General features: G+C 43.6%; 1 protein-coding gene and 1 long non-coding RNA gene across 3 annotated transcripts in view; one reads left to right on the plus strand and one right to left on the minus strand.

Moving 5' to 3' along the window:
• Positions 1–20477, minus strand: part of PREX1 (phosphatidylinositol-3,4,5-trisphosphate dependent Rac exchange factor 1) — a 166616-nt gene extending 146139 nt beyond the window's left edge. For both annotated transcript variants that reach the window (XM_068149879.1, XM_068149878.1), the window contains exon 1: positions 20120–20477. In XM_068149879.1, coding sequence (XP_068005980.1) covers positions 20120–20284 — 165 coding nt within the window. In that variant the 5' untranslated portion in view covers positions 20285–20477. The remainder of the gene's footprint in view (positions 1–20119) is intronic.
• LOC137446862 (uncharacterized) lies at positions 20132–22854 on the plus strand. The gene is made up of 3 exons (XR_010988739.1): positions 20132–20206; positions 22056–22139; positions 22481–22854. It is a non-coding gene; the product is annotated as an uncharacterized lncRNA (long non-coding RNA).
• Positions 22855–23955: the final 1101 nt, after the last annotated feature.

The following is a 23955-nucleotide window of genomic DNA, read 5'->3' on the forward strand; positions in this document are numbered from 1 at the left end:
AAGAAATGCTTTCTGTTGCTCCCTCATACCCAGCCCTTGGAGCAATCATGTTATTCTGTTCATGTTATTTCAGCCTCTGAAGAGCTGCTGGCTCCAGTTTCTTCTACTTCTTTGCAGATTCCATGTTTTCCTCTTAAAATTCACAGCAGCACGGACCGAAGCCTCCACTGTTTCGCCACTGAAGTGGACCTGACATGTTATTTAATGAAAGATTTACATAGTAGTGTATGGGAAAAAATAGCAATTGTTTTGTTGTTGCTTTATTTCCACCTTATGTTGAAGCCAGTGCAACTGAAGAAGAATTTCAGACCTGGAAAGCACACATGAGCTGCTGAGAAGGAGCAGCAGCATCTAATATTTAGCACCACGCACTTTATGCATGAATGCCCTCCATAACTCACTCCAGGCTCTGCCAAGATTTCCAGCTCATGCATGCTTTAGCAGTTAGTACCACACATCAATGGGTTATGAATTTGGAGTTATGACTGCTATGTAAACTTATTAAGACTCCACTTGAATCTGTAATAGTCAAGAAGCAAGAATCCCATCCTTCTGCCATGGGTAGAAGGCACAGGCCATTAATATATGGGCAAAGTATGTATGTGTGTGAGACAACTATGCTGAACTGCAGAAACTATTCAGAAACTAGAAATATAAACACAGGCTACTGCTCCAAACTAGGAGCCAACAAGATGCTTGGGTAGGACAGGGCCAACATTCTAGCTAGGCCCCATTGTTTACTCTTCCTGGGCAGTAAGGAGGGTGCAGAACCTTCCTGCTACAGAGCCCGCAGACCCCATCCCTGCGCAGCAGAGACTCACACACAGAACCTCTTTTTGGGTGAGTACAAGCCTGAATTCCATCCCTCCTATGTTGTATATTCACCACTTACAGCACAGAGAAACAGTTTTAGGGATGTTTTAGAAATGTTACTGCTCCTGCTTTTGTAACAGTGCCTGCAAAGTTCTGTTTTCACAGCTACACCCAGACTGGAAATTCAGCTGAATCTGCAATATGGAAAAGACATTCTTTTTCTAATGTGTTCTCTTGCTACCTTCTTTACATCTTGGAGTACATAACTTCCTTTATAAGCTAAACAACTGAGAAAAGATTCTCAGTTCACATCCTTCTGTTTGGTTGCATGGCTTAGTTGATTAGGTGGTGTTGGATGATGGGTTGGAAGTGATGATCTTGAAGGTCTCTTCCAACCTGGTCTATTCTATTCATCACCTTGAAGGTTATTTTATAATTGACATAGGGACAGCTCCATGGCTGGCAAATGAACACTAAGGGCAAATGAATCCAGGAAAAACACTCACAAGAGTTCATGCAAGTAACACCAAAAAACACAAATAAAACCCCTGCCCCACAGCTCTGAAGCACACAGCTCTCATTTCAGTGTTAATTAAAGAAAGATGGATAAAGAACTTGCTATTGGATTTCACTGCACATCAGCTCCACACTTGAAAGTAATCTGTAATTTCCCTTCTTCCTCACTCTTACAAACAGAGTAACTCCACTAGCAAGGACAAAGTGTGCTAAAAATGGGTCTCATTCAGCACAAACAGGACCCCTGTTTTCAGACCAGTGCTGTTACCACAGTATACATATCACAGATCATCAAACCTTTGACTTCTAGGTACTCTAAAGCAGATCACACCTTTTGGAGAGGCACTCCAGAATCCTGACAGAATCACAGAGCCTGAAATGAAGAAGTATGTGTTGAAAATACTGCTGGAGGTGTCTACAGAGGGACCTTGCTGGCAGATGGCATCATGCATCCTATCTGAAGCAGCAGAGCTTCCCACAAAGAATGGTAGGGTTGAATATCATGTTACAAAGACACACAATACAGAGAGGTGTGCAACTAGTTTGTGTTACTGCCTGGTGTTTAGACTGCTGAGAAAGAGAGACTTTTTCCTTTAAGGAAAGATTTGAGTGAAGACTACAATTATTCATTCAGATAAATTCCACTCCTGCCCATCAGAATGGACAGGTAATATACATCTCTAAATAAGCAGATCTTGAGGTTTCTGTCAATAGTGCCACAACAGGTGTATCATTAGTTTAAAAAAAAACCAAACCAACCAACACCACCCTCAAGCCCAAATTATTCTCTACACTAAAAAAAAAGCTCTAAGGAATTTGTTTTCAACCCTACTGACCAATTCCATCAGCTCAGCTTATACCACAAGTATAACAAAATAACAGAAGCTTAGAGAAAACAGCAGCAGACTAAAGCAGCCTGTTTCTCTTCCTCCTTTGAGACTGTCACTCAACTATCATCAGTATCTAACATTTCTAGACTCCAAAAAGCAACCTCTAGTCTTACAGCAGAGGTCCACTGCAGATTACTTAAGTGAGTAGTGAAGGGTTGGAAGAGCCATCAGAGCTCAGTCCAGATGCAAGCTGTCACACAGCCAAGGCCACATCTGAGCCCTTCTACCTGCACAGCTCCTGCCCACACACAGTCCAAATAGAGCCAGAATCCACAGAGTGCTGCCAGCCAGCCTGGGTGTACAGCACCACCTCAGACCTCCAACAGGGGACCTCTGTCACCTACTGTGCTTGAAAGCCCCCAGGTATCTTCCCTACCATTTTCCTAGTGTCTACCATATCTAAAGTGTATGAGGCAAAATAGGCAAGGGCTTAATCCTCAGCCACTCCATTTGCTATCCTACAGGTAATTATGAACTGTTAATTAACATGTATTTGGGCTAAGGACTGTGACTCTCATTTGCCAGATGATTTAAATGAGATGGCTGAAGCAATTAACTGTCCTCTGCCCTCTGTTCCTTCCTCTCCTGAAGGTTACACCTCTAATTTCAGCCAAGACAGCACAGAATGTGCATCTGTTCCTTAAGCACTGTCCTCTACTGCTCAACAACTAAGCATTTAAACCACAGAAGCTTTTAGCCTGCATTTATACATTAAGCTGTAACCTATAGCAGCTGAAGACATCCATTCATACCACAAGAGTTGAACTTCTAGGAATGTGGCAGGGCAAATAGGCAGAGTGATAACTGTCATGGTCTCCCCACTTTAAACATCTTTACAGGCATAAATCAAAGCCCCAGCCACTGAATTAGAGTGAAACCAGTAGGAATATCTTCTGGTTTGTTCTACTGTACTCTTAAGAGAACAGGCCAATCTCTTACTCAAAAGGGTCAACAGTATCATGGTTTGCAGAAATATGTTGTGCTACCCTTTTTATTTCAGCACCATGTTAGGTTGAAAAAGGCATTAGGGGCCTCTGACAGACCTGAAGCTCATGAACAGAAGTCCTTTTATGTGAAAATAAGGAAAATTGGGGCAACACACAACAAGGGTGTTGACTGAAGACACATCTTCAAAACAAATGAAAAGGAGGCAGCTTATACCTTGGAAGATCAGAAGTGCACAGAGAGGTGCCAAACATATCAAAAATAAACCCCCCTGTCCCAGAGGGCAGGTTTGTGCAGAGCATTTCAGGGTTGCACTACTTCAATTCACTTTCAAGTAAGTCTGAACCTTGAAGCTAAATAAAAATGAACAGGAAAGTTCCTTTCTGTGGCATCTCTGAAGTTCCAGCTCCTCATAAAAAAAGCAAGAAGTGCTGCAAAGCCATACAAGTAAAATGTCCAACTTATTGACTTTTATAGCTCAAGTTTTTCCAAACCTCTCCCTGGCCTGTGTTTGGCCTTCACCAGTTTTGCTTTGCTAGCACAGACTGGCTTTTCCCAGGGAACACAGGGGCAGCACCAGCAGCATGTCCAAACCACTGACATTTTCACTTCATTTCTCTCTTCTGCACCCTCCCTGCTCAATGTGAGCTTGACTGTGGAACTCAGGCTTGCACTTACTGCTTTAAAAGCTACTTCTGCACAGTGCTGGGAAGAGTTAGCTTAGCAGCTAACACATACCCAAGAAGACCAGGCAAGTGTGAAACACCAGATGTCTGAGTGTTTGCACTTGCACTTGCTGAGATTCTAGCATAAGCACAACTGCTCAGACAACTGCCACTGAGTAACTCTGAGCCATAACATAGCTCCTTTATTTACATTTTTAGTACTCACTAAGAGCAATGGGAAGGTGCTGACTGGCAAGGAGAGCCAAGGCTTACATTCTGTACCATATGTTCACGCAGGACTACAGCAGAAAAACTCTCCCAGTCCAGTCCCTCACATCCAGCAGAGGTACTCCCAGAACAGAAAATTATTAATGCCACCCATCCCACTGATTCTCAGTCTGTGCAAGAGACTGTCAATATTGCTTCTGGTCATGCCTAACAGTCCCCCTGGAATTGAGCTAAGACCACCCATTCATCAAGCACTGACAAGGATGGTTGCCACCTGGCCACCAGAAGATTGAACTAAAGCATTCAAATTTTTTGTTGCACTTTTTCCACCAAAAACACCAAACAGTTATAGCTCGCATGACACCATTTGCTCAGCTTTTCCCTTCTACAAGATGTAAGGAATGAAGACAAGATAATTAGCTTCAGTTGCTGGCTCTGTTAGTTACTTCCCCTGCAACCTCTGGAAAGTCATTTTGCCTTTCTGTGCCTCAGTTTCTCCATCTGCTAAATACTAGTTTTCTATTTTGAGACCTTTCTTCTGAATGCACTTCAAAGCAAAATTTTCTTCCAAGTGAAAAAGCCTGAGACTTCTCTTTCCACTGGGTTAAGCTGGGGTTTGATACCATGCTGCTCCCCCAGAACCACATTAAAAGAGAACTGATGTCATGCAGCCTTGCCTCCAAATACACCACCTGGACATAGCAACTGCTGCCACTGCAATTTAATTCTTGCTTGCTGGTTGCAAATTTCAGTTCCTCTGGTTGTGTGTGCTGCACAAGTTTTGATTCATACTTACTTTCCAAATGCTGTGGCTTTTCTTGTGCAAGTGTTTAAGAAAGATGCCTTGGCTTCTCTTGTGCAAAACGATCTCTTATGGCACATGTGTGTATACTGTACATAAAGTGTAACAGACAAAACCAGTCCAGAGGCTGGCTCTCTTTTCTGGCTTGGCATCAAGGTGCTTATAAAGTTGTTTTTAAATGGGGAAGAAAACAGAGGTCAGAGAGAAATTCCCAGATTGACCTTACTGTTCACAGCATTCATACTCTATACATAGAAAATGCTGGTACTGCAAGGTGTCAGGCACCTGCTGGAACAGGCTGAGCTTTCCCAGTTTCTCCTGGCTTCAGCACCCTGCAGGATGAAGTCTACAAAGACAACACAACCCTCAAAAAGTGCTCTACCAGATACAATGCAGAACAGAATATCATCCTAAGCAACCTTCCTTTTTAACTCTTCCTTTGCTACTCAGTATAAACTGCAGAAACCTTCCAGCAGCCTTCACCGACAAATCCATCCATAAAGCAAAGTTTCATCAACTTGATCTGTTCACCATGTCAGAATCAAGATGTGGCTGAGTACATTAAATATTTAAAGAGAAAGAGGCTTAATATTTGACTAAAAAAAAAAAGAGGGAAATATGCATTTCTTCAGGGAATATTTTGCTCACCGAGTAAAGAAGCCTTGCCCCATTTGACAAGCACACAAAGAAACCCCAAATCCAACCAACAATGAAACCCAAAGTAATAAAAACTGCACAACTTCTAATATAGAACAACAGGAACTTACCATTCTCTGGATTTTTTTTCCCAGAGAATCACCAGTTGGTGAACAGTGAAAGACTATAATGATGCGATATGTCTGCAATGACCTCCAGTTCCTGAAGTACTGACCTGTCATTCTTTCTGACTTGTTACAGTATCACAGTATTACTAAGGTTGGAAGAGACCTCAAACATCATCGAGTCCAACCTGTCACCACAGACCTCATGGCTAGACCATGGCACCAAGTGCCACATCCAATCCCCTCTTGAACACCTCCAGGGATGGTAACTCCACCACCTCCCTGGGCAGCACATTCCAATGACTCAGTGAAGAACTTTCTCCTCCCCTCGAGCCTAAACTTCCCCTGGTGCAGCTTCAGACTGTGTCCTCTTGTTCTGGTGCTGGTTACTAGAGAGAAGAGACCAACCCCTTCCTGGCTACAACCACCTTTCAGGTAGTTGTAGCGAGCAATGAGGTCACCCCTGAGCCTCCTCTTCTCCAGGCTAAACAATCCCAGCTCCCTCAGCCTCTCCTCACAGGGCTGTGCTCAAGGCCTCTCCCCAGCCTCGTTGCCCTTCTCTGGACACATTCAATCCATCCAGAACCAATACTCTTTCCAAATGCATTTAGTTCAAAAGTATTGACTATGCCTTAAATGTATTGGTCCATTTTTGTTTCTAAATGCTTTTTGGTCTTGCTCCTTAACTTCTAAGTGCAGTTACTCTGGCAAATGCTACTTGTAAGTGCTGAAGAGAGAAGGAGGAATGCACAGAAGTGTGTGTGGGGGGGAAACAAAAACCAAAACGTGCAGTAAGATTTTCCATCCTTGTGCAATGGCTTTGCAATCCAGGGCAAGGGAAGGCAATGGTAAACCAAGAGTGGGGGTGCTATGTGGAGGCCAGAGGGCTGAATGCAGCACAGTTCTAGAAATTCACTAGAGGCAAAGCTGGAGGTCTGACTTGGTAAAAGGCTAAGCAAAACAGACACTGCAACCCTGGATGCACTGTATTTTGTGTCATGCACTATTTAATGACTATGTTAAACCACTCCAGTGGCATTTCTATCTCATATAAGCAACTTAATTGGTCAATCTCACTTTTTAACCACCACACCCTCACATCACCTTTGATCCATGCACCCTGAAAGTCATTATTTATTCACTGGCAAGTTTTCAGAACATGCTCCCCTCAGATGCAAGCAAAGCACTTGTGCCAGTGCAAAGGAGATGACATGTATCTGCAACAGGGATAGTGCCATGTATAGAATGTTAAGAGGCAACAAAGGAGCCAAACTCTGGGAAAAGTGTCTTCCCAGTATCTGTCTCTTTCCTGTTGAGGGATCAAGCCTCTGACAACTGAATGCTCACAACAAACACTTCTGCAACTCTTTGGAAATCTTCCCCCCCTGTTCTTCCCTTATTCTGTGTCTTGTCAACACCCTCTTCCCACAAACAGCTGCTTCCCATCTGAGCTGATCTCTGAGCACAGTGTTGGTGACACAACAGAGACAGAACCACTAGAACCCAAAGGGATATAAACTAAAAAAAATTCTATGCAAGTGTCCAGTGATTATCATCTGAAGCTTTGATTTTAAACCATAAATAGGGGAACTAAAAAATGAGCAAGCAGCACTTCATGTGAAGGACCAAAGTGCTTTCAGTTTGGTATCTCAGCTCACATCTCTTAACAATGACACTCAGAATTAGGTAATTAGCATCCAGTTCCTTTTCACTGTCCTAAAGTAGTCCCACCCATTCAAACTGCACTTCCTTTCTGTCTCCTCTGCCACAGGTCAAGAACATAGAACATCTCATGTAACGATGACAACACAGCCAGCAATGAAGAAGGCTGAGGAAACCCATTTCCAACACTTCTGGTCTAGCACCTAGAACTTTTACATAACAATAACAAGAAAGCATTGAAAACAAATCCATTCACAGCAGCCACCATCACAGATCACTCAGCACTGGGTCTGAGTGTCAGCTCTGCCACGGGTATCCTGTTCTACCAGAGCTCTGGTTTAGCAAGAGGTGCCACAAAATGGGGTGGGGCCTCAGGCTATGCCTATACCAGTAAGCAAACACTCTCAGGACCTGAGCCTGAGCCTTGCAGGTCTGTTAAACTGTTTGAATATTTCCTGGCACCCTTTGGCCTGGCCCTACTAGCATTTTTCTGAACAATTCTGAGGCATGGTGCCAGAGTTAGGATGGGCCAAGGACTATTCCCATTAGGCAGTCTGAATACAGCTACCCTACTCTGAGACTTCAGTGGTACAAGACAAGACCAGATCCATGCCAGTTGGCCTCAGGGCCACAGAATAAAGCCTGGCACTGATTTATTTATTTACTACATTTGCAGCCCAAGCCTCTTGCTAAACAATACAGAGCACTAACCACTGATCAGATCTAACAAGGCAGATAACCTTTTGCCTCCACACCTTCTCCTCTGTGACCTACATATTAAATAGCACATAGCCTATTCATATATACCTGCATTATTCCCATTATAATTACTCCATTGTTACAACAACAACCTGGATTCTGTTTAAGAACTGGGTTTCAGAGTCCAAAACATTTCACCAGGTCAAAAGGTTTACAACTTAGTTACTGCCCCTTTGAACAAAATGGAAGGGGCTTCTTCATCCACCCAGTGAGGAGGTTAACAGCAAACAGCTCCCTGCGAGGTGATGAATTCAAAGCAGTTGTCAGATGAGACACAAAGTCCCATGGGACCAGAGACTTTGCTGTGTAGCTAAAACCCACCCACCTATCTGAGATAAGAACTCACTAAAATGCAAATTCTTATCAGGAGTCTGTCCCCAAAGCAGGGCCCTCCACCAGTGACACATTGCATTTTGAACATCAAGGAACTCCCTCACTGTCAGCTTCCCCAGCCTCTAAAATCCCTAAATGCAACCTAGCACATTTCCCCTCTTTCCTGACATGCATTTCCCACGTGTCCCATCCCAGGGTGTTCCAGCGTACTCCAACCTCACTAGGATGCCAAAAGAATGAGCAGGCAAAACTTTCAAGACAAGGCTATTATCACTGGAGTGAAACACTGTAGAGAAGGAAATGTGTATGAAGATGTGGATGAAGCCCTTTCTAACATGTACAAAGGCAGTTAATATCTGACAGCCATCCAGTAAAACGAGTCTCAGAAGTACAAAGCTGCTGCTTACTGTTGCTCAGATCACAAGGACAAGCATCACTTCTTAGTGGTAATCTCAGCAGCCAAGGTCACCAACTGCAAGGGACTGTGCTAGCCTAGCCTCCCTCTTTAGAAGTGCTCCACTCAGGGAAGGTGTGAGAAGTGTGACCTTTAAGCAATCTGTTTGCTCACTCTGACACATTAAGGCATGACATGTTAGCAGAAAGAACCTGGGTTTAGTATCAATGGTAGTGAGACTGGTTCAGAATTAAAACAGCCTGATTTGTGCAAGTCAGACTCCTAGCCCAATCACACCAAGTTTCATACCCAGAACATACAGTCAAGTAGTTCCTAATACATACTTAAAGGATCCCTGAATGTCCTAACCCTCAAACAGTGGCAACTAAACACAGACAAATCCAGAGGGAGCAAGTAATCAGCATCCTGCATATAAGACTCTTTGCTCCTACTGGGCTAACTGATGACTAGTCTACAAGGATTTTTAATGAGTAAAACACAGTGCTTGTTAAAGAAGAAGTGCCCTCATTTGACACAAGCTAAGTGGTTTAGGAATCAACAAATTAACCTGCTGGCACAAGAACTGACCACAAGCAAACCCAGAAATACAAAACAAGAGTTAACTTGAGAAGGGCCATGATACTTACTCCATGAATCAGGGGACTTCAGCTAAGTTTCAGCAAGATATGGCTGATAGGCCTCAACAAGAAACTTTCCAAACAATGGCACTAGCAGTGAGATTGAGCCAATATCCTTTCATGAACATAAATGTTCCTTTAACTCGGTTTCATGACCCCATCACCCCAGTAACCACCCTAATCTTTAAATAATCAAAGTGCAGACACCTCCTGCTCTCTGCAGCTCAAAGGTGTACAGCACAAAATTGCTGCTCTTCCTGGAACTGTAAGGAAGTCACATTGTCAGTCAGCTCATGACAAATTCTTGTGCTAATACCACTGGGTGAAAAAGCAGGTTGGCTTTCATGCATAAGCATTATAATGCCCAGAATGGTCAATACCTGCCTTTCTGTCACTAGGTTTCAAGGGGCCTACCACAGCTCCCATTCAGATTTGTGCAATCGTTATCTCAAGGCTTGACATATGGCTATCAGCTGTGTAAGCAATGAGTTGCTCTTCTAAGGCTCATTAGGAAGAGTGAAGGAACTGTTTTCTAGCCACAGAGCTGTTTTCTCTTGCTCTGGTCTTGAGATCTGCAGTTCAAAGGGAGCCAAGGCCTCTTCAGACGAGTGGCTTCCACAGGAGGGTGAAGGAGAGTGTATATGCAGGAGTTCAGATAACCACTTTGAGGTTCTACCCCAGTACAGATCCACTGCAGTTCTGAATGTCCACTACAGCTTGACTCAGTCATACATGCAGAAGGCAGTGTTAAAAGCTTTAATTAGGCTTGGTTAGGAATCTTCATCTGCAGTAATATTTACACCCAAGACTCTGATCAGGTCTTAGGCATGCTGTTGGTGCAACCCCCAGTCCAAGCCCCAGTGGACTGGGAAACACTAGTATAAGGTAGTGTTCAGTCTCTGTGAGGGATGGCTTTGCATGAGTTGCTCTGCTCCACAGTGAAGTCACTCCAGCTGACTGAGAAATTACATTCTTGTCTATTTCAAATCTCTTTTTTCCCTGCAGCTGTAAAAGGCTGCAAATACTGCAGTTATTCCCACTGCTAAATGGGAACTTCAAAACAGATAAAAAAGTTGGTAATGCTGTTATGCTTCTAGTCCATCCTTCAAAGAGACAGGACTAGTTGCTTTGACACAACCTCAAACCAGAAAACAAAATATTAGGACAGAAACAGACACAAAAAGGGTGGCAGAAGAGGAGGCAATAGCAGCTACCCTATCTCACAAGTCCAACCCTACTTTTCATGTTCTGAATTCACACAGCCTTCATGCACCCTGAAACAGCATCACCTTTGACTGCAGCAATCGAGGGACTGTTGGTCAACATTCAGAGCATTTAATAGAACTAGTGCTGTATAAATATGGATTCACCCACCACAAAGACGATGGTAATAAGCAGCAGCATTAGTGAACTACAGGTTTTCATGTCATCTAAAGCACAGAACAAAAGATCCTGTCTGAAAGACAACTGCAAATGCCCATGTAGTCAGAGAAACTGAGAAGCATGGCCAGTCAGGACAATTCCAACTATTTGATCCACAAAACTGATTTCTGCCATCAGGGCAATTGCTGATTGCAACTGAAAAAACCAAACAAATAAACCCCCATACACACACAACACCAACCACAACCCACCCAAGCTTCACAAGTCCACAGAACATATTTCTATTTCCTAATTTCAAGAATATCCAAAAAGAAACAAGGAGATGAGGTGCAGGATATTTGAAAGTCCTTAGCACAGGGAAGGCCTGGTCCAAAAGGATGCAGGAAGGCAAAAATGGTTTCTGCAAAGCTTTGGCATTAAATTCCCATTCTGGGCAAGGAAACTGGTGGTAGTCTGCAGATAAAGACTTAAGGAATAAGCAGATACCTGCAGGTAAACAGTACCCTGGTGGTGACCAGTCCAGACTATCATTGCACAGGAGTCTCCAGCATCACCCAAGTCAAAGCACATATTGCCATCTGCAACTGTGCAAGACCTTTACATCACTACGCTCACTGCAGGCTGTGAATCCATTTGAGGCTGGAAACAAAACAGAAAAAGGATTCTGCAGCTGGAAAAGAAGCAGATTCACACACAGCCCATGTTACTTTCTTGCAAATGCCTGAAGGACACACAGGCAGGCAAAAGGAATTAGTAGTTTCTCAGAAGCTTCGTCTGGATGCCTGCAGGCAGACACTGCACTTGGGAGATCCTGCTTCTTCAAGCCTCAGACACCCTATTAGAGCAGGATGCCTCTGAGACTGCCAGGATCTGAATACAGGAAAACTGGCTTGAAACCACATCACTCTATTCCCCTTAAGGAGAATTCAGTGTTGCCCTTCTAGGGTACCTGCCAGAATTCAAAGAACTGGATTGCTCTATAAATCCTCTACGCAGACACCTAGACACTGTCATGAGCAATCAGATGTCTTAAAATGCAGGTACAAACTAAGATACACCTTGCTTAAGGCTTCTGTGCTATGATAATACTCTTGTATAATGCACCAGAAGAGTGAAGTAATCCATTCCCTCAATACTGCTAAAACCTTGGGAATGTCTTGTGCCTGTGTTTTGGGCACTAGAGCTCAAGAAACAGACTAGAGAAGCTAGATAATAACACAGGAATTATCAGAAGTAAAATTATACACATGTTTTGAGAAAAACAACTTCAATAACTTCACAATTTAGTCTAGCCTGAGACAAAATGTGAAAATATCCATTAAATACTTGAGAGACTGAGGCAAAAGAAATCACCTCAGTGCTCACTGCAAAATAAAGAATAAATAAATAGACATTATCTTAAGCATTAGGAAGCCATTTCTAACATTAAAGATATCTAAACACCATCAGAAATGATCCTCCCTTCAGAGCAGAAGATGATGGAATGGTTTGTCAAGGTCCCCTCCAAGACTACGCTTCATGACTCTACGATATGGTGTAAAAGTGCAGAACCACACTGCCAACCTCTGCAAAGCAGTACTGTCTGTGGCACAAACACTGTAACCTGTGAAGTGGGAACATATCAGCAAAGCTTACAAACTTTCTATCTTCCTATAGTTAGGGACAAAAAAGCTCCTGTAAGGAGCATCACTCTGCCTCCTTGCAAATATCAGCCAAAGACATGTGTGAAAATCAAGCATGCACCCAGCTATGTGTGGAGCAGCTCACTCAAGTTATTTGTGCCATCTGTGATGTTGGTTCCACTTATCTCCATGCCCTTTCCTACCAAAGCCCAGGGTCTCTCTGTCCCTCCCTTACGCTCACCCAGCTCCCAGACTGCTGTTGCAAGGGAGTTTTGTTGCAGAGGCACCAGTGAGGCGCTGGGAAAGTACAGGGCAGCCAACCTCTCCCTTCCCCCAGAGATCATGACACATGTTCAGACAACAACTGGCATCCCTGAAGTGAGAGGGAGGGACAAATGGCAAAAGGGCTGATTGATGATATCACTGCAGCTGAGGAGAGAGATGCAGAGCCAGACTCAGGTCAAAGAGCTCGTTCTGGAGGATGTAATGAGACTAAAGAAGGTCTGTGATAAAGGATAACAAGGGTCAGATGCAGCTGGAATGAGCTAAGGGTAGAAAAGAGAATGGAGTTTTAATTCTCACCTGTGAGGCAGTAAACTGGTGGAACTACACTGGGGTTTTATTGATATTTTGTCATTGTGGAGATGCTGTGGGAGAGCAAAAAGATCTAAACAGCTTTGTGCACATGAAAAATCCACTGTACCCCTTTATACCTTTGATTTGTGAATCCTCACTGCAAAAGGCATGGGCTGGTCTCACAATTTTTCCAAATGAAAAAATTAAGCTCAGACATGGGAACTCTGTATCCTCATCCCTGCCCTTAGACTCACAGCTCACAGATTGGGCTCTGCAGACCATAAGTTGCAATGAATAAATACTTTCAGAGCTTTCTCTTCACTTTCTTTTGCTTTTCCATGTTCCACTTCACTTTCTTCAATCAGACTGTTTTCTTCAGATTCTCTCTTTGCATCCAGGGCAAAAGAACCTTTTAATTTGTTTCCATTTTAGCTGTTAGCAGCTAATTTGGCACTACACTTAGTCCAAATAGTGAACTGTACTAGCAGAATTCCCAACCCCACACGTTCAAGCCTCAGCGCACAACCCCTAAAAACTTACAAGCTTTTCATGATTTGATATTTTGTTGTTATATCTTTAAACTTAGCTTTAAAAAGGGCTACAAAGTGTCATTTGAAATGAAGGGTGCAGCCTCCCTCAATTTACATGCCAGGAACCAAGCTTTTAAGAAACACCTCCCATGGCGAACAGACTCAGCAGAAAATCATGATCATTTGTGACCATAACCACTGGCTGTAGGTGACTGCACGTGACCAACCCACCAAAAAGACAAGACAGCAAAGCTCATTTAGATCACTTCCAAACAAATTTCCTTTTCCATCTCCTTCCTCTCCCCAGTTGCTCTTTAGCTGTCTCACAATAAAGGAGCAACATTACCCAAACCATATGGTTCACCTTTCAGAATTAGAGTTTATCTGTATCTGCTGAGGGTGAAACAGGCAGAGAACCGGGTAGGACAGGAAACCACACCTCACAGCTGAGACAAATGGTCTGTTTGCTACTCTATCTGAGCACCAGAGCCCTAATCTTGGATGCAAACAAGATTGTGAAATATGAAAGGAGGAAAAAAAAAAAAAGGGCCTGTGATGCTTATCATATTTCAAGATGGGTGGGGTGCAAAATCCAGAGATACTAGATCAATTACAACTACAAAGTAAGCAAGAAAAAGGAGCATAACATAAATATTTTGACTTTGTAGGATGTGGGTTAAATTATCTGATGGCACGTGTCCTAATATAACATATTTATACAACTGATAAGATGGAAAAAGACTTCCAGCCTCCATATAAAAATAAAGGCAGGAATAATACTAAAACCTAAAAATAGTCCTGGTGCAACTACTTATCCAGCTTGATACCTGTCTGATAAAGACAATGCAACTTTCCAACTGTTTTCACGCCCGCACGGAACACACAGTGATTGCTCAAGCTCAAAGTATATCCTGTCATCCTGACATTAGAATTTACAAGTTGGTGGTTGGTCTTTGGAAGGATGAAAGAGCTGAATTCATACACAATACAGAGAACAATTTGAATCTATATACTTGCAATTACCTAAGTTGTGGGAACTGCATGTGCAGGTTAGAGCAAAGTGTGAAGTGAACTTAAAAGGATGGCCAAAAAAACAAGTTTAAGCAACAAAATAGCTACCTTTGCAGTCTAGTGCAGTGGATAATTACTGTTGCTACACTTCCATGTGTAATTCATATGATTATGTCTACAAACTGGTAAACCAAACCTTTAAAATACTAACTGTTGTGTGCCCACTATTCAATGTATTTTTAGAGCTATGGTAAATGAGCATGTCTGAAATTGCTCAGGGCTCCTCTGTTTCCTTATTTGAAAGCCGGTCTTTAATCACTGCAATATTAGTACACAGATTTGACTGGGATTCTGTGAAATGACCATGCAGCAATCAAACAAACCACAACAACCATTCCTGTCTCAATTAACTGTCTGCCACTTTTCCACACAGGCTGACAACAGGGGCAAGAACACATCTCTAGGGAAGAGGTCAACTTAAGGGTTGCAATATGCGGACACCACACCCCAGTACCCAAAGACTCTGCTGTCAACCACATACTCATGTGCAAGACTTCATGCCACCAGACAGATGCTTTGACATTTACTCATCTGGTCCCTCTAAATTACCACCTGTTTTGATTTGGTCACACAGAAATGTTTACAAGATCACATTTAAACTGGAAACATTTCTGCATAATTGTAGAGAGTTAAAAGATGCCAAACAGATTAATTGAATCTTGAAGTCCAAAGACTGAAGATCCTTACAGTTCACAATCTCAGAGACTTACAACAAAATTATCTGCCTTCATCTCTTTGAAGTTTACCTTACTCCACCAGAAATTTTTAGTGAAGTTCCATCAGCTTCTGACAATTTTCCACTTTCCTATTTAGAATAGAATAAACCAGGTTGGAAGAGACCTTCAAGACCATCACATCCAACCTATCATCCAACACCACCCAATCAACTAAACCATGTAACCAAGCACCCTGTCAAGTCTCCTCCTGAACACCTCCAATGATGGCGACTCCACCACCTCCCCGGGCAGCCCATTCCAATGGGCAATTACTCTGTGTAAAACTTCCTCCTGACCTCCCACCTGAACCTCCCCTGGCACAGCCTAAGACTGTGTCCTCTTGTTCTGGTACTGGCTGCCTGGGAGAAGACACCAACATCCGCCTGTCTACAACTTCCCTTCAGGTAGTTGTAGAGAGCAATAAGGTCACCCCTGAGTCTCCTCCTCTCCAGGCTAAGCAGCCCCAGCTCCCTCAGTCTCTCCTCATAGGGCTTGTGTTCCAAACCCCTCACCAACTTTGTTGCCCTTCTCTGGACACACTCCAGCAACTCAACATCCTTCCTAAACTGAGGGGCCCAGAATTGGACACAGTACTTGAGGTGTGGCCTAACCAGTGCAGTGTACAGGGGCAGAATGACCTCCCTGCTCCTGCTGGCCACACTGTTCTTGATGCAGGCCAGGATGCCATTGGCCCTCCTGGCTGCCTGGGCACACTGCTGGCTCGTGTTCAGCCTACCACCAACCAGCACCCCTAGGTCCCTCTCTGCCTGGCCGCTCTCCAGCCACTCTGACCCCAGCCTGTAGCACTGCACAGGGTTGTTGTGGCTGACGTGCAGAACACGACACTTGGATGTGTTAAATCTCATGCCATCAGTAGTTCTTCAATGACATTGGAAACCATATGTTTTCAACCATTCCCTCTTGTTCTCCCTGCTACTTAATAAGGTTTGACTGTGTAAGGAGCCTTTATTAGCCAAATTAGTAACACATCTGCATAACTGCAGTATTGTCTATTAATACTTCTGTTTTACACAGCACTTCTTCAAGAAGTATTCTGTATTCTGCAACATCATACCTGCCTAACAAGATGGCAGATAGGACAGGGCACAATACAGCGTGTCCATATTCATAGTTAAATCAGTAACATCAGATCAGCTATGAGCTAGCAGAAAAGAGTTTGCCCCCTTCTCAGGTCCTCATTTTGAGGCTTAAACTAGGAAAAGTAAAAACCATGACATACAGATGAGTATCATATCTGTACTCTATTACCACTGAATATAAAATCCAGGCTCTGTTTAAAATAAATAGCTGTATCCCTTGAAATTGATCATCTCATCTTCTGAGATCTGGAACAACCACAGAGAAAAGCTACTGGGTTTCATTCTGATACATAATACTGTACAGTATTGATACAGTTCTGATACGTTATACTGTAACACAACCTACCAACAGGAGTACCAGAAAGTAAACAGGAGCAAAACTGACAAGGAACTCATTCCTGTGTCCAACACTCAATGGAATAAAAATGTTACAAACAATATACACAATGAAAAAATAATTTGATGTATTAAATGTAAGAGAGTTAATAGCCTCATCTGGCTGTAGTGGCATGGTGCATCTCAGTTAAATTTGCAGATACAACTCCATTTGCCAGAATTACTTGAACTATGAAATAGAACAGATTCTAGAAACCAAATTGCATTTAAGTAAGTAAACACCTGGAACATTTTTATCAGAAGTGTACCAAACTCACAGCGAAATGTTCTTCATGGTGACTAATACCATTTTTCTTGTAAGAAAAGAGAGCTCCATGTTCTATAACTGTAATGACACCTATTTTAATAATCTCTGGAAACAAAGTAAAGACCACAGTCTTTCAAGCATAGCAGAAGGTTTCTAAGCATGCAAAGAAAAGAGAAAGGAAACCTTTCATTTAATACAGTCCCATATTATCCTTCTCAAAAGGTACAAAACACTCTTAATAAATCAGAGTTACTGTGATTTATTTGCAAATCCATAGAATTAAATACTTGAGAGATTCTTTTACATTACCAGGGAACACAGGAAGCTGCTGCTAGCAAACAACGTCAGCGCTGTGAATAAACCCATAGAATTTAGTTGTTTGCTTTTTCAAACATTGTTTCTTGAGAATACTTAATGAGGACCAGGGCTTCAATAGCAAATATTTAACAAAGAACACAAATTCCCTCACCTAACCTTTTTCTAAAGCACAACTGTTCCATCCTACTTAGGGAACATTCATTCTGATGATGGAAAGATATGAGATTTAGCCTTCCTTTATTTATCAAAGCTATTACAAATGTGTCTTTAAAAAAAAAGAACCTGTACCCTGCCTGTCTCTCCTCTCATGCTTGACAGGAACAAGTTTCCATAAGATCTGGGAACTGCAGCTGTCCTGCACAGAAGAGCTGCAGTCTTTTCTCCAGCCAAAAATTGCTTCAGCAACATATGGAAGTATAATCAATCTCAGTACAATTCACACTATTGAAACAAAACAAAAAAACTAACATCACCCAACCACACTTAAGTGTTAACTAGGTGCATTACCCCCACAAAATGTAGCAGCTCACATTTATTTTGCTCTGGGTTAGTGCTACTCACACAGAACATGAGATGGTAAGAAAGAGACCCATGGGGCAGGAGCAGCAGTTCCTATGCATTAACATCAGAGCACTCAGAAAAAAACAAACTAATGGGAGTAAAGTGGACTTTGCAAGGCTCAAGAACAGGGTCTCAGTGCCACAGCTTTGCTTTCACTAGTGGCATATGGCAAAACTTTTGCCTGTAATTCCAGACACTATATAGATGATATTATCCTTGCATTGTCATGTCAGCTGTCCAATGTGGGAGGCAGAGCAGAATTCTTTCCTCTTGTTAGAGGGTATTAAGTTATGACCATGCACTAAATGAGGCAAAAAGCATTTATCCAAAACATACTGCTCTTTGTAAACTCACATACTGCAGTAGATCCTCATTCTCCTTTCCTTGGTTCTAACACCATTCAACCATCTCAATGCAGTTGTGAGATTCAGCCCATAGGAACCCGGTTAATGACTGAAGAAAACTTGTTATTTAGGATAGTGCATGAACATTCAACACGTGCTTCTGTGTGAATGTTGTTCTAAACCAAGGCCTAGAGACAGGAAAGATCCCACCCCTCAGTACTTTACTCAGGCATAATTACTAAAATACAAACTCTACAGTGAGGTAAAGCTGCACTAGCAGAACCAACCCCCACCAGGTCACTAGTAACAGTGACACTGAAAGGCTCTGACTGTCTGCAGTGCCATCCTGAGACCACAGCCAAGTGTACTCTGCCAGCATCTTCTGCCATTACCTAAGGCATATTAGTCACTACTGCTCTCGTGAAAATTGCCCAATTAATGAATATAAATAAATAAAAACCTTGTCTTAATATCTTAAAATCCCATTAGTTAACAATAGGGATGTGTTTAACTGTAAGAATTAAAGTTAAAAACACATGCAGCCTGAATCTGCATTCCAGCCTGCAGCTGACAAAATCTCAAATTCAGTACTTAGGACAGAGGAGTTTTCTGAGGGTTTTTGTTTTGTTTTGTCTGAAGGGTGAGGCACCTCTGGAGCTTGAAGCTTTTTTTAAGAACCTCCTCACACTGACAGAATCCCAGTTCTAAAGGAAGATAACCAGAACTTCACTTGGAAGTTCTCTGAAATTGAAGACTCTGAGTTCAACTATTTGAGAGAGAAAAGAAGGATTTAAGTAGAGACTAGTTCATAAAGCAACCACATCCTTTTCATTTATCTTTTATGCTAGACAGTTTACCACTTGAGTGAATCTGAAAAAAACACTAAAGACCAACTGATTTCAAAAAACAAACAAACAAAAGCCTTGCCAGAAAGACAAGTCAGAAGAGTCCAGGGTCTAAGCCCATTTAGATGAAATCAGGGTTTAGCATTATCTAGCAAAACACCAGGAACAATTTCTGCCCTGTCCAATCTTTTAGAAATCTCTGCAGAGACTTCCCCTGCTTTGATTCTTGATCTGTGTGATCAAATAGTTTCTTCTTCGCCTTCATGACATATCTGTTATCTACTAACTTTTATTGCAGGCTTTTCTAGTTATTTGCAGGAGTGTCGTGGTATGCTGATGAATTCCACATCTAGAGCCCATATAGGAAAAAGGAAATATCCAGATGGAGTATTACTTCTGAACTAGTCCGTGGATAATTTCGGAGGCGGGTATAATTGTCTCCACATGCACCGACACACCCGGCCCGATCACGTATTTGTGTTTACCACTGAAGCAAAGCATACGGTAGAGTTATTTATAAATAACAGACAACAAAGATAGAGCGTCCATGGAGGTGCAACAGTAACTTCTAAACAACAACAACAACAAAGGGATAAGGCACGCTGAAAAGCAACTTCGTTCGTGGGTCTGTTCCTGGTCACCCCCAGCAAGGCACAGACACTTCCCCGCTCCCCGGCAAGCGCCAGGATGCTGCGAGCCTCAGCACTCGCACGGCTCCGCTGGCAGTTTCTCCTCCTCGGAGGAGAGAACGGCTGCTGCCGTGCCCCTTTGTCCACGGCGGACCCTCCGCATCCCTCCGCAGCCTCTCGAACAGAAGAAAGTCCCTCTCGGCGGAGCGGACTGGCCCCAGGCACTTCCCACGAGTTGCGCCAAGCACCGCCGCGCCGCCGGGACGCCCTCGCAAGCCCCCGGCCACCCGAAGAGGAACTGCTCCGCGGCGGGCCGCCCGCCCAGGCCCCCGCGGTGCCTCTGAGAGGGCTTCCCCCGCCCGCGCTGCCGCTCACCGACTGCAGGAAGTGGAGGGTCCCCACGTAGTCCCGCTCGGTGCTGAGGATCTCGTTGAGGACGCAGAGGCGGAGGCGCAGTTGGCGGTCGGTGTCCTTGGGGCAGCCGGCGGGCTCCGTGGTGCTGGGGGCGCCGGGTGGTGGCGGCGGCGGCGGTGCCTCCATGGTGGCGGGCCGCGGGGCGAGGCGTTCCGCTTCCCCGCCGCTCTCCTCGGCCGCCTCAGGAGCCCCCCATAGCAGCGCGGTGCCCGGCGCGGCTGGGCAACGGCACCCTCCTGCCGCCCCCTCGGCCCTGCCTTGCCCGCTGCTGGCGGCGCTACCCGAGCCGGTCGCTGAAAGAAGCCCGGCTGCGGGACATGCCGGGGTAGCGGCGAGGCGAGCACTCAGCAGCGAGGCAGCCCTGAATGAAGAGAGAAGGGAAGCCCCGGCGGCGGGGAGGGGAGGGAAGGGAGGGGGAGCGAGAGGCGGGCGGGGAAGGCGGGACGGGGAGGGCGAAGGCGGCGGAGCGCGGCCCCTGGGGGCCTGGCCGGGCCGACGGCGGGCAGCGGCCTGGCGGGGCGAAAGAGCGGGCGGGGGTGGGGCGGCAGGAGCGCGGCCTAAGCCCCACACGCTGCTTCACACCCACATATACAGCTGAGCGCACTCACCGCTCACAGCCATGCACCCTGTACTACACCCTACGCGCACATCCGCGCCTCACACCCCACGCTCACAGGTGTCTCTCATTCACACGCCTCCCACACTCACCTCTCGCATCCCTCAGTCCCTCATCCCGCTGTGGACTCCTCACACAGCGCAGGGACATAAACACACCATGGCTGCTCGCACATAGAGGGGTGTTCCCAAACCTGTGCTTCCCTCTTGCCCTGCGCGGTGCTGGACACAGAGACACAAGTGGTATACAGAAGTCAGACAGGAACATGTGCACCACAACGTACACAAGTATGCAGAAATAAGCTGGCACAGACTTTTATGCCATCAGACAACCTATATGCCAAATGTGTTTCATTGCTGTGAATCAAAAACATGGTTTTTTTTAAGGTGATTGCAAGCGCTTGTGCAGAGTGGAGAGGACAAGGCATGAACGAGGCAAAACTGCGTGCAAAAATACCCCCAGACCCAGTCCTGCAATTCAGTGCTGCTCCGCTGACTTCCAGAAAGCTATCTTGATTCATAACAGTGGAGGTTCTCCCAAACATCTTCATTACACCACAAGAAAGCTGACAGCTTTTTGTCAAACCACAGAGGGATATTTATTTGTTTTTAGTTAAAGAAGTTTCAAGAGGAAATTTTTAAAACAAATGTGACTTTTTTTTTAAGTGGCATAAGAACAGAAACACTTACTGAATTGCTTACCTTAAATAGTAACACAAATAAAGTCATAAATCATCATGTTCCTCAGACTAAAACAAAATACCTCTTTGGATCTTTTACCTTAACAATCACTTTTTTCTGTTTTGACTGCTACTAAGTTTTGGTTTGGGGAGAAAACCGATGGCAGTCTAACTTACACAGTTGTCATCCTGAAGGCTTCATGGATATCATATCACGTGAAATGAAAACACAGCTTTGCAGTCAAAGAGATTGTTGCTGCAGGTCTGCAGTATAAATGAAAGATCAGCGATACTTTCAGTCCTAGGTGTGGATATAGCCCTTATTTAAGTAACATTAATATATTACTTTGCCACGTCTTCTTATGATGTAGCCTAGGGTCAAGGTGCACAATGTGCACCTCCACAAACATGACTCTTGTGATAGGTGTTATTGCCATGCTGCAGCCTCATCAAGGAGAAAGGTTTCCTTCACTCTTAATACAGTCTGAAACACCACTGCTCAAAATGGGAAAAAAGATGTGGGAAAGCTCTTGTCTCACTAAATGTAGAGGGTCTGAGGGAAAATGCATGGAGGGCAAGGGGTAATTCTGGGTTTTATGCAGATCTCGGCGGTACTGCAGGGAGCTATGGGAGATGGAAAAGCACCACAGCACAGGCCTGAGACGAGGAAGCAAAGTCTTCGTAAGGTCGGATTATATTTCGAATTCGCTGTTTGTCTTTCAAGTTAGCGTTAACTTTTTGTTTTCTTCTGAAAGTCACTAAAGCATTTTCATTATTACTCAGTGTGTCTCCAGTTGACGTCTTCTTAAAAATCATCAAATGCTTGGGTTTTCTCTGAGGCAAGTGGCAGGACTCACTTCTGAAAGATCCTGTTTAAATAACAATGCGCTGTTAGGAAAGATCATCATCCCCAAAGCTACGCCCCCACCCTGTGGCTGAATGAGAAAGTTGTTTTCAATTTGTTAATTTGTTAACTCTGTCTCCTGTCTTTGACTCAAAAGTCTTAACAATAATTTCATTTCCGTAGCAAATGCTGAGACCTCCGTGGAATCAGTGGGATGTTATCTGAGCAATGGCTGAGACGCTGACGGGAGAGCCTTTTTGTTGGCATTGTGTGTGAGCCACATCGATTCAAGCTGCTTCCCTAGCTTTATTTTTAGCATCAGAAACATTAGTATGTAAGGATTTTTAAAAGGCTGTTACTTGTGACTGTAAAGATTAACAAGTAAAGAAAAAAAAGTTTTCACTATAATTAAAGGGAGATTTTTTGGGGTCTTATTCTAAATGGTTTTCTGTTATCTGTAGGAAAATTAATCTGGTGAGGTCCAAATCCTCTCATACATACACATAACCCTTACTTTAGAATGGATATTATATTAGTTGCTAGCATGGGGTTTAAAGACAAAAATCTGTAATTAGCCAGCAAGCTCTTTTGTTTTTAAAGGAATACTGAGTGTTAAGTGAATGAAGCATTAACTGAAAATATGTTCTTTGTAGCTTGTTTTCTTTGTGCTTATTTTTCCTTTCAAAATACTTTTTAAAAGGAAGTAGTTTACAACAGCTATTCCGTTTTGAAGGGGATTTTTACTGCCAATACTTTTTTTTTCAAGTGAGCACTTCAAAAGCAAACAAAAAATGCTGCTACTTTGTAAAACAGTCAGGGAGTCAATTATCAGGAGACTGACATATCAATTACCATGAAATTCACCATCTTTCGTGAAGATGTAATTAATTTACATGCACTTGTAAGTTGGTTTTAGCTGTTCTGTTGGCACATTGTCGACCACAGTAGCACCAGGATGGTAAGATCTCTACGTGGTATCACAATACCGAAGAAAATAGTCATCAGTTAAGTGTTTGTCTACATACTGGCTGCATTCAATCTTGCAGGAGAAAAAATGATTCACTATTGGCCTGCTGAAGGCTCTAGGAGAGCCCCCAGAAATTTGTATGGGCACCTATTTGCTGTAGAATAGGGTTGAGAAATCCAGAGTGAATTTGTTGGTTTATACTCACACACCCTTTAGTTTCAGCAAGGAAGATCCTATAAACGAACTACTCTCCTGCCTCTTCCCCACTGTGTTATTTTATTCTCCCTCAACCCCTGTTACTCTTTTCTGAAGGGAACCTCTGTTCACCAGGCTTCCCAAAAGCATGCCATTCTGAAGTCTGCTGAAGTTAACATGTGTTCTTTCTCTTAACTTTGGGAAACTTTGAATCAAATCTCTATTTCTGACTTATCAAAAAATGGCCATTCATGCTTACTTTCAAAGTCTCTCGATGACAAAGGCAGATGTTGGAGTGCATTACACATTCAGTGTGACCCTTTGTCTGTGCACACATTGTGTGTATGATCTGTATGAACCAATCCCACACGTTTATTTATTTCTTGTGGTGCTAAATAAACTCCAGTTTCACATGCTTTGATTCATGAAAATGTTTATACAGCTTTTCAGTGGAATTTAGTACGCCACATTTTCACAGTTTATTGAACCTCTCTGT

The sequence above is a fragment of the Melanerpes formicivorus genome, unplaced genomic scaffold (genome assembly GCF_026170545.1).
Source record: "Melanerpes formicivorus ecotype bairdi unplaced genomic scaffold, bMelFor1.0.p_v2 SCAF_19, whole genome shotgun sequence".
In the NCBI taxonomy this organism is placed as follows: domain Eukaryota; kingdom Metazoa; phylum Chordata; class Aves; order Piciformes; family Picidae; genus Melanerpes; species Melanerpes formicivorus.